Here is a 10778-nt window from a genome sequence, read left to right on the forward strand (position 1 = left end):
TGGGAGGCTGTAGCTGAGGTGCAGCCCCAGACGTTTCTCCTCATGAGCTAAATTGAATCCTGTCTCTGTTTGATTCCTTCGCTTCTTGTCTTGTCTAATAGATGTCATCGGTGTTTGAACCTGACATGTAGTACCAGCCCGGAGAGAGGGGGTGGAGGAGAATGTGTGTGCGCTAGGCGACGCGTCAAGTTAACTTTCACTTTCAATTCCTGCAAAAGGAGATGCAGACAAGGAGGACAAAAGCATGAGGGATGGGCGACCATTTTAGAGACTGGTTTGACCTTTAGATAGCTCGAAACACACTATTTTATTTGTACTTACTGCTGTTTTGCCGAATAATTTGTTGAACTTAAGTTACAGTCACCACCGTTAGAACTAAAGAATCCGGGGGGACTCTTCCCTCCCTTAACAAGTTATCATTATTACTATTAATATTTTGAAAATCGCTGCTGCGTCGTTATCGCTGTTAGCGGAGGAAAGCGTACCTTGCTCAGGCCAATGTTGTGGTACTTCTTCTCCATGATGTTCTTCACTGCCTCCTCGTCCTTGAACGTGATGAAGCAGAAGCCCCGCCTTTTGTTGGTCTTGCTCTCCATGGGAAGCTCCACGGATTCCACCTGGTGGCAGCACACAGGTTGTGCGTTCACGGACATCAACAACAAGAGCACAGAATGTGAGACCAACCTCTCCAAAGGCAGAAAAGTACTCTCTGACTTTCTCCTCGGGGGTGTCCGGGGAGAGACCGCCCACAAAAATCTTCTTGACCGGCTCTTTACCCTTCATGGCCTTGGCCTTTTTGGGGTCGATGACCTTTCCGTTGAGCTTGTGTTCCTTTTGAGACGTGACCTACGTCAGAAAAAAACGATGTATATTCAGTGTAAACGGTGACTAATATTCCTCAGGCGCCGTCTAACCTTGTCGACGCTTCCGACATCCTTGAAGAGCACAAAGCCGAAGCCCCTGGATCGACCTGTCATGGGGTCCAGTTTCAGAGTGCAGTCTATGACCTCCCCGAACTTGGAGAAGTAATCTTTCAGGTCCTTCTTTGTCGTGTCCCAGCTCAGGCCTCCGACAAACACCTTCCTTTAGGTGAAAAAGCACATGAGGATTACAGATTTGCGGATTTTATTCGCTAGCGAGACACTTCATTAGGTACACATGCACAGTGCAAAGCAGGGTGTCCAAACTTTGTCCACTGAGGGCCGGACGTGTTTTACATGTAGAAAAAAAATCATAATATGACCCCTTTAACTAAACCGTCAATAAATCTAAGTGCACATGAAAACACAGCTTCACCACTTTAGTCATAATTTTTTCACTTAAAGGTCATATATTCTACATTTCAAAGACTTCATTGTGGTCTACATAATGTCTAATGGTGGTTCTTTGGTCAAAATGTTGCAAAGATCATGCTTTACAGACCGTTTTCTCGAACTATATGCTACTTTGTACTTTGGCAATAATTTGTTGATGTCATCAGTGCGAACAAGTTTTACAGATTCCAGGATGTATAAAAAAAAGGTGAGATTATTTCATAAATATTTTTGCAATACCCCAATTCCAATTTTCGGGACTTCTGTGGATCCCAAATACACAACAGCAGGTACCAGTAGGTAAGAAAAGTTGCAATATAGGTCCCCCTTAAGAAACATCTTTACAACTTTAGCGCCAGGCTTCTTCTGTTTGTTCTAGATCGGTGATGTCAAACATGTGGCCCGCGGGCCGGATCTTGCCCGAACAGGTTCAATCCGGCCCGCGAGACGAGTTTGCCGAGTGTAAAGTCGAGCTGCATTTTTCAATTAAAGAAACTGCTGTTCTAAATCTGTCCACTGGATTTCGCAATAGCGATTCTGTTAGGCAAGCAAATAGTTTATACCGCGGCGAGCTAGTACACACGGTAAAGCGGTTAAGTTGGTAACCCCACTTAAAATGCTGCATGAGACACTGCACATTGATACAGTTCTGTGAAAATGATTGCCTTCTCTGCAACTTTAAAGAAAGTGAAGAGTGTGTGATTTACTGCAATACTGTCAGTCTTCAGGGCTCGAATGTAAACACGGCAACTGCGGCAAAAGCCGCTACCGCCCTCGTCATTTTCCGTAATGCCTAAAAATGTTCCCAACATTTGCGGCAAGAACATGCCGTGACCGCCCTTGACTTTTTACTTGTTAATGGACGAGGGATGTAACAATAAAATGATAATTTGCGATAAAATTCCCAACGGTTAGTAACACCGTCTAACTTTTTAATTACCGAAAACCCGTCATTTATTAATGCATTTTAGGCGATGCAAAGTCAGGCGCATGCGCATTAGCATCGTTTGGTTTGATAATCATGGCGGACTAACTACACGGACTTTGCTCTGGAGATTTTCCCTCAGAGTAAACGGAGACAAGCGCTTGGTTTAACATAATTTCCCCTCGCTTCCCGCCACGCGTTTAAGAGCGCACTGCTGTGTTTAGATGGAGACAGGTGTGGACAATATTGGAGACACTAGTCCCCACACTAAAAGGATACAGTAAACTATTTGAAGTTGCTTTTATTTTCTCAATACAGCTTCCATCAGTTGCTGATGAGTTAATGAGGTGAGGAAACATGCAGCAGGTGATGTGTCGTGAACGTTGTCACAACTTGTTTAAAAAGTCTTTGCTTTGTTTACTGGGATGTTCACTCCTTTATTTAACTGCAAACTATCAGTGTTCAAATAATATCACTACTAGCTAAAATGTTTTGTCATCTCATCGAATTGAACGCAGGCTGTGAAGATTGTGTATTCGATGTGACACTCTTTATTTTTGTTGGCCAAACAGTTATAAACAAAGCTTGTTTGTTAGACTTCATCTTCATTAGCCAAACTGCTTCGGGTTTTATTTTGATATCAAAAAGTAAACGAGGATTTTTTTTACATTACTTGTGTTTTTTTCATGGCACAAGAGTATTACTTCAAAAAACATTCATGTGACAACATTTTGTTAATGTTTTATTGTGTATAGTTAATACCTATATGACATTTTTCTGCTAAAATTCTTAATGGTTCTGTCCCGATACAGCATCTACATGTACATATAAATGTACATAACTTTAAAAAAAAATGTTTTAAACACTAAATAAAAAATACCTCCCTCTATCAAAATGTAAAAATAGAGATAAAGGCATCATGAAATGACAAAAACCGGCAAGTTTATATTAATAATTAATTAAAAAACAGTTGTGTGTGTGTATATATATATATATATATACATATATATATATATATATATATATACACACACACACACACACATAATTTATGCATGCATGCTTTAGAGGCCCTGCCTCGAAAGAAAATAATGTTTGCTTTAGTGCCCTAAAATATGAGCCCTCCTTTAAGGCAACACTTGCCTCTACCTTAAAAAGTAAAAATTTGAGGCCTGAGTCTATTATGTTTTAATATTTGGTTTGTGTAAATTGTTGACACCTTGCACAACTTTTATTATCCTATCAATACACAGTGATGCCTAGAAGGCAGGGAGTAACTCAACCCTCTTGAACAGTTTCGACCTCAGTTTGTTGAGGTAGCAGAGGATTAATATGTGGAAATGACAAATGAGGTAGTATATACATAGAAGAGTTTTTATTTATGTTTTATTTTGTTTTTTGCTCAATCCTAGATGGGCTGTGACTTCAAGGTTGAATTGCTTCGTAGATACACTAAGATTACCATATTTTTCGGACTAAAAGGCGCACTTACAATCCTTTAATTTCCTCAAAAATGGACAGTGCGCCTTATAAACTGGTGCGCCTAATGTATAGAATAATTTTGTTTACCGACCTCGAAGCCATTTTATTTGGTACGTGGTGTTACGATAAGTGTGACCAGTAGATGGGAGTCACACATAAGAGATACATGTAGACTGCAATATGACGCCAGTAAACACCAAAACTTTAAATGTTCCTTTGAAAATAAAGAACATTATTCTGTCAAAAAGTTTTTGTAGGACTTTGAAGCCGCACCGCTTGATGGATTGTCGGCCCATTACGGCTACCGTAGTCAGAGATACAAGTATTAATATGGTGTGTGTATAAGGACCGCAAAATGGCACCTGTTAGCAGACATATTATCTGGCGTTTTGTTTCACAATATTATGCAAAACCAACTTTTCTTACCTTCTGGTACCTGCTGATGTGTATTTGGGATCTGCATAAGTCCTGAAAATGTACGCACGCCCCCACTGTAGTCGATAATCTTCTTCTTGTTCACTATCTTCTTGTTATGGGACATTCATCCTCCACTGTTGCCATTTCTAATATAAAGCAGCGTAAAGTTCTAACTTATATCTCGCTATGGAAGCGCTAAAAACTACCGGTGTAGTGAGTTGACATTATTCACCCACAGAACTTTAGTTATTAGAGTGTTCCGGTCGGACGGTTTTTCAAGGGACACATTTCTGGACACCCCTACTCTAGATCAGAGCTGGGCAAATATTTTGACTCGGGGGCCACATTGAGAGAAAAACATTTGTCTGAGGAGGTAATGTGTATGCGTGTATAAATAATATATACACATTTAGCTGCAAAAATCTGCTGTACAGTATGTGTGTTTGGGTCCCTTTTTTTCCAGGAACACTAATACCAAAAGTCACAATGTCCCATAGAATTCTACAAAAGTTATGACAGACCACCTAAAAAAAACGGAATGGAATTTTACATTTTTTTACTGAAGGGGACACCCAAAATGTACATGAAAAAAAAGAAAGTGGAATTTACAATATTAACTATGAACACTAAAACACTGAATATTAACAACATATGAAAATGTGTTACTTCTCAGACCAGCTCCTCGATAGTTGTGTATCTTTTACAATCAAGCAAAACCCAACAAAAATGTAACAAACAGCAAAATATGAATGCAAGGTGTAATAAACACCTACAATATTGTATATTATCACTTTTATGCAGAAATGTGTTGTAAATATCTGCTTCCGCATCTGTTCCTGACACTGGCTGCTCTGAAAACAAACCCCGCCCACTCTGCTTTGTTCCTGGTCTGAGCTGCTATGACCTAGATTACCGTAATAACTCCTAGAAACCCAAAAAGCACAGATTTCAACCATTGAAATGCTTTCTATAGTTCAAGACTTACGGTCATTTAAAAACAGCGCTGCACATCATAATGGCAAATACAGTTTTGATGTTGATTGATTGATTGAAACTTTTATTAGTAGATTGCACAGTACAGTACATATTCCGTACAATTGACCACTAAATGGTAACACCCGAATACGTTTTTCAACTTGTTTAAGTCGGGGTCCACGTTAATCAATTCATGGTACAAATATATACTATCAGCATAATACAGTCAGCACACAAGTTAATCATCAGAGTATATACATTGACTTATTTACAATCCAGGGGGTGGTATGTGGAGGGGGTTGGGGGTAAATTAGGTTGCTATCAGCATATTTCAGTCATCAACAATTTTATCATCTGAGAAATGGACATTGTAACAGTGTAGGTCTCACTTGGTAGGATATGTACAGCGAGCGGTGAATAGTGAGTTCAGCAAGCATAAGAACAAGTATATACATTTGATTATTTACAATCCGGGGAGGTGGGATGTGGTGGGGGTGGGGGGTTGGGCTAGGGTTGTAGCTGCCTGGAGGTGTTCTTTTAGTGCGGTTTCGAAGGAAGATAGAGATGCACTTTCTTTTACACCTGTTGGGAGTGCATTCCATATTGATGTGGGTTGCAAAATTCCGGGAATATTCAAAGTTGGAAACTTTATAAAATATATGGGAATTAACGGGAATAAACATTGCATGCAACATGCTAAATCTTTCAGCCTGATTATTAGCTAAACCAACCTGATTTAATGCAAATTCAGTAGAATTTCAACCCTGCACAGTGCATTCCTCCATCACATGCACAGATAATTCCCAGCATGCTACACACTACAGCAGGGCTATTGGGGCCACACTAGTATTTGAGCCCAAGGACTTCATCCAGTCAGGTAAGTTTTGATGATATTACTGGGGTAAATATATTTGACCTATGGTATTTAACTTTAATAGAGGTGTAATTGCTTGTTACTGTATGACTGTAGACTACTCCAGCAGACCTCCACTCAATCCAGCTAGCTGTTCCTGTACTTGTTAAATGATTGTGGGGTCAATATCTCTAGCTAACTAGGTTTATGTACCACCACAGTCTCATAATGAACCGAAAATATTTATCCATTAGCCGTGATGCTAATTTTCTCTATGTTAAATCCCATTAATTTATGCTAACAACGTTAGCGATCCGAATTTACCTTTTTTGTGACCTGTAAAGTTCGACTAGCGAATACTAAATCAAAATGTGTAGTTTCCTCTGCCTTCTGTTCTGCTAGCCATTCTGTTGTCACACAAGAATGTAGCTTATAGTTTGACTTAGCATGCTGATTGAGTGTTCATTTTTTCATCTAGCCTATTTCTATTCATTTGTTCATCAATGACATATTTTTAAAGACTACTCCAATTGCTTAGCCGACTATTTATATCTGTGTGTGGCATTGCATTAGTGTTTTACAAGCTTCTCATCTCATTCTACAGAATAAGATGGACGGCGTTCAACTTTGAATAATCAAAAAACGGTCAAAATTTCCAAACTTCCCGAGCTTAACTTTCCACCAAACTCTCCCAACGGCGCCACGCCGTGGCCGTGCCAGCAACCTGAGGGTTCTTGGTTCGATCCCCAGCTTCTACCAACCTCGTCACGTCCGTTGTGTCCTTGAGCAAGACACTTCACCCTTGCTCCTGATGGTTCGTGGTTAGGGCCTTGCATGGCAGCTCCCGCCATCAGTGTGTGAATGCGTGTGTGAATGCGTGTGTGAATGCGTGTGTGAATGGGTGAATGTGGAAATAGTGTCAAAGCGCTTTGAGTACCTTGAAGTAGGGCTGGGCGATACGGCCTTTTTTTAATATTGCAATATTTTAAGGCCATATCGCGATACACGATATATATCTCGATATTTTTCCTTAGCCTTCAATGAACACTTGATGCATATAATCACGGCAGTATGATGATTCTATGTGTCTACATTAAAACATTCTTCTTCATACTGCATTAATATATGCTACTTTAAAACTTTCATGCAGAGAAGGAAATCACAACTAAAAAAATCACTATTTTTTTTCATACGGTGTTCATCTGGAAATGTTTGCCTCTGCATTTTGATTATGTGGGCGTGTGGCACCGAACGGAGATGTTGACATGCGGAGTAAGCACCCTTCATTCTCTGGCAGGTGACTTTTCAAATGATGCTACATTTTAGCAGTAATGCTACTTTTTATAGCAACGCTTTTGCCCCACACTTGACAAATTACGGTTGTCTGTTCGACATATTCCCACTTGAAGCCAAACCACTGCCAGACGATGGACCCCCTGCTGTTTTTGGGGGGAATTAATTATTTCTTCATTTGTTACCAGATACGCACCTTCTCTCTCTCGTATTACCACTCGCACGGCTACGCTAGCACCACAGCTAACGTTACCCATGCTGCTACCTCTTTGCTGCGTGAGGGCGTATACGTATGTGACGTATGACGTGACGTGTGTAGGAAGGTGCGCTTGTCTGTCTGTGAGAAGGAGACACAGGAAAGAGCAAGGAGAGCCTGTAGTGAAGTGGTTCTTAACCTTGTTGGAGGTACCGAACCCCACCAGTTTCATATGGGCATTCACCGAACCCTTCTTTAGTGAAAAATAAAATATATATTTTTTTCAAATTCAACAAAAAGTCACATGTTTTTTTACTGGTGCACGAAATGAACCGTGCATGACCATCACCTTGTTTAAAGAACAAAACCAACACAGTGCATGAACTCACAACAAATTACACACCTTACACACATTACCATGAATTGATTGACGTGGACCCCGAATTAAACAAGTTGAAAAACTTATTCGGGTGTTACCATTTAGTGGTCAATTGTACGGAATATGTACTGTACTGTGTCCTTTGCAATCTACAAGTAAAAGTTTAAATCGATCAATCAAACAACCTGCAAATCAGATGGAAAATTAGAGGGAACATTGTTTGAGGGTATCCGTAATACGCCGATAGGGAGAAGTTTTTATTTACACGATAAGTCGGATGTGTCTTAACCTCCCCCTGAGGCCGACTCACCGAACCCAGGTTAAGAACCACTGCTGTAGTGTAATGCCAGCAGCTAAAAGCAACTGTGTGAGAACGTATACTCCAATATCACGATATAGTCATTTTCTATATCGCACAGAGACAAACCCGCGATATATCGCGTATATCGATATATCGCCCAGCCCTAGCTTAAAGGTAGAAAAGCGCTATACAAGTATAACCCATTTACCCTTTGCAACCCTAGTTAAGACCTTTGTTAGATCGGAATCTGGGTTTGACGTGGATTGTGGAGCTAAAAAAAAAATGTAGAACGTTCGACGGGCCGGATTGAAATCTTAATGGCCCGCGGGCCCTATTTTGCCCAAACCTGGTCCAGATTGCCATTACTGCCCCCAGTGGTGTAAGAGAGTATTACAACGGGCCACAGCTGGCAGACATATTTTTGGCGGCCCAGGCCTGTGATCAATCAACACTAGTCTAAAGAGAACCAGACATGTTGCTAGAATTAGTCGCAAATGTGGTTATGTTCGATTTTGAAAGGGTGAAATGCATTTGTTGGTGTTTTTTTTACCAACACCATGTAACATTTGACTCCATCTTACCCTTCATCTTCCTCATTCTTACTGGCGTCGATCCGAGACCCCTCGGCCTCTCCGCCGGCATTCAGGCCGCCGTCGCTCGCCCCTGTCGCCGTCATGGGGTCGTCGCTGTACGCCTCGCCGTCCTCCTCCATCCTCATGATGCTCATGTCTTCGCTGAAGTCGTCCGACATGCTCGCCTTCTTCTGCGGGCTTCTCTTCCTTGGCCGCGGAGTCGCGTCAGTTAGCCGAAGCTAAGCTAACAGGCAAAGGGGGCTAACGGCAAGACGGTGAGCTGGCGGGTTAACTGAAGACGTTCAAGCCGCCGCCTTTGAGCTGAATGCCTAAAAAGAGAAGCTTGTCGGAGTTTTAAATTTCTGTTTTTTTATTCCGCCAAGCCGCTAATTTGCCCAGCAGTTTACCCTTTCTCCTGTTTTATTGTCTTCTTCGTGGGACGACACCAAGTGTCCTACAGCGCCACTATCAGCAAGGAGAGTGTACTGCAAGCTGCCGCTAATTTACCCAGCAGTTTTTTTGTTGTTTTTTTTGTTTAGATTTTTTATTTATTTTTTAAATCACTTTTGAAAGTTTTGCAAGAAGTTTGCTGACTGAAGCGTTTAGATTTTGTATTTATTTTTTAAATCACTTTTGAAAGTTTTGCAAGAAATTTGCTGACTAAAGCGAACATGTCGTCATGGTTCCAGAGACACATTCTCTATGCCAAAATTATTCATTTGTTATTAACGTGTAATTAACATGTTATCAATAATGTTGTCATGGTTCCAGAGACACATTCTCTATGCCAAAATTATTCATTTGTTATTAACGTGTAATTAACATGTTATCAATAATGTTGTCATGGTTCCAGAGACACATTCTCTATGCCAAAATTATTCATTTGTTATTAACGTGTAATTAACATGTTATCAATAATGTTGTCATGGTTCCAGAGACACATTCTCTATGCCAAAATTATTATTTTGTTATTAACGTGTAATTGATGGATTGAATTGAATTGATTAACGTGGACCCCGACTTAAACAAGTTGAAAAACTTATTTGGGTCTTACCATTTAGTGGTCAATTGTACGGAATATGTACTGTACTGTGCAATCTACTAATAAAAGTCTCAATCAATCAATCAATTAACATATTATCAATAATGTTGTCATGGTTCCAGAGACACATTCTCTATGCCAAAATTATTCTGTTATTAATGTGTAATTAACGTTTTATTAATAATGTTGTCTTTGTTACAGAGACAAATTGTCTATGCCAAAAAAAATTATTGTTTTTATGTTATTAACGTGTTATTAATTATGTTGTCATGGTTCCAGAGACAAATTGTCTATGCCAACTTTCTTTCGCCCGGTCTTTTGGTGGCAGCAGCAGCAGCGGATGAGGATAAGAGTTCCCAGCAGCACAATCACACCGATGAAGGTGAAGAAGACGGCAAAGAAGACGATGTCCCAGTCGGACTGGAACAACTGCTTGGACTGCAGTCTGGAGACCACATCATTGAAATGATTCTTCAAGTCCTCTTCACAAATCACCATGCCAGATGTACGACTTGCCTTAACGGCACCCTTTGATTTTTTCATTTGCCCAGCAGTTTACCCCATAGACATCTTCTAAGGGTACGCAGCATGGAGCGCTACTGCCTACTGGCGCTGACGAGACACGGGGCCGCCATCTTGGAGTGGTGATCCGCTCCACTCAGTGCAATTCATTTGGCAGGAGCAATGAACTGTCAGCGCATTTAATTCATTTTACCTCACTGAATATCACTGATTTTCACGCGCTTTTGCTATAAGTGACCAGATGTCCGAGATCAAAACTGTGAATATAATCCCAGAGAAGGGGGAAAAAAATGGTCAGCTATTTTTAAATTGAAGAAACAATATGGTTAGGTTATATATACATGCGTATATCCTACATAAACAACATTAGATATCTATATATCTTATAGACTGTATCTCTGTTGCTGCAGCAGCAGAGACTTTATTCTGTCTTGACACTTTGTATTGATATTTTGTATTACATTCTTCCCTTAAATGATCATGTTTACAGTGATTGTTTTATATGTAT

At 40.3% G+C, this 10778-nt stretch overlaps 2 protein-coding genes across 5 annotated transcripts in view; both read right to left on the reverse strand.

Moving 5' to 3' along the window:
• LOC133656330 (heterogeneous nuclear ribonucleoprotein D0-like) overlaps window positions 1–9178 on the reverse strand; it is a 21293-nt gene extending 12115 nt beyond the window's left edge. For all 4 annotated transcript variants that reach the window (XR_009827124.1, XM_062057365.1, XM_062057363.1 and 1 more), the window contains exons 1-4: window positions 8716–9178; window positions 915–1083; window positions 685–846; window positions 486–617 (exon numbers count right to left, since the gene is read on the reverse strand). Coding sequence is in view for 3 of the 4 variants with exons in the window: in XM_062057365.1 (XP_061913349.1) it covers window positions 486–617; window positions 685–846; window positions 915–1083; window positions 8716–8885 (633 nt within the window). In the remaining variant the exon portion in view is untranslated. The remainder of the gene's footprint in view (window positions 1–485; window positions 618–684; window positions 847–914; window positions 1084–8715) is intronic.
• An 815-nt stretch (window positions 9179–9993) lies between these two features.
• On the reverse strand, window positions 9994–10246 carry LOC133655251 (small integral membrane protein 22-like). The gene has a single exon (XM_062055232.1). The coding sequence runs from the start codon at window positions 10244–10246 to the stop codon at window positions 10016–10018; it is 231 nt and encodes a 76-aa protein (XP_061911216.1). The 3' UTR covers window positions 9994–10015.
• Between the last annotated feature and the right edge of the window lie 532 nt (window positions 10247–10778).

The sequence above is a fragment of the Entelurus aequoreus genome, linkage group LG08, assembly GCF_033978785.1.
Source record: "Entelurus aequoreus isolate RoL-2023_Sb linkage group LG08, RoL_Eaeq_v1.1, whole genome shotgun sequence".
NCBI classification, from domain to species: Eukaryota; Metazoa; Chordata; class Actinopteri; order Syngnathiformes; family Syngnathidae; genus Entelurus; species Entelurus aequoreus.

Excerpts from the sequence above, each read along its gene's own strand:
- LOC133655251 (XM_062055232.1), bottom strand. The coding sequence starts at position 10,246 with ATGGTGATTTGTGAAGAGGACTTGAAGAATCATTTCAATGATGTGGTC.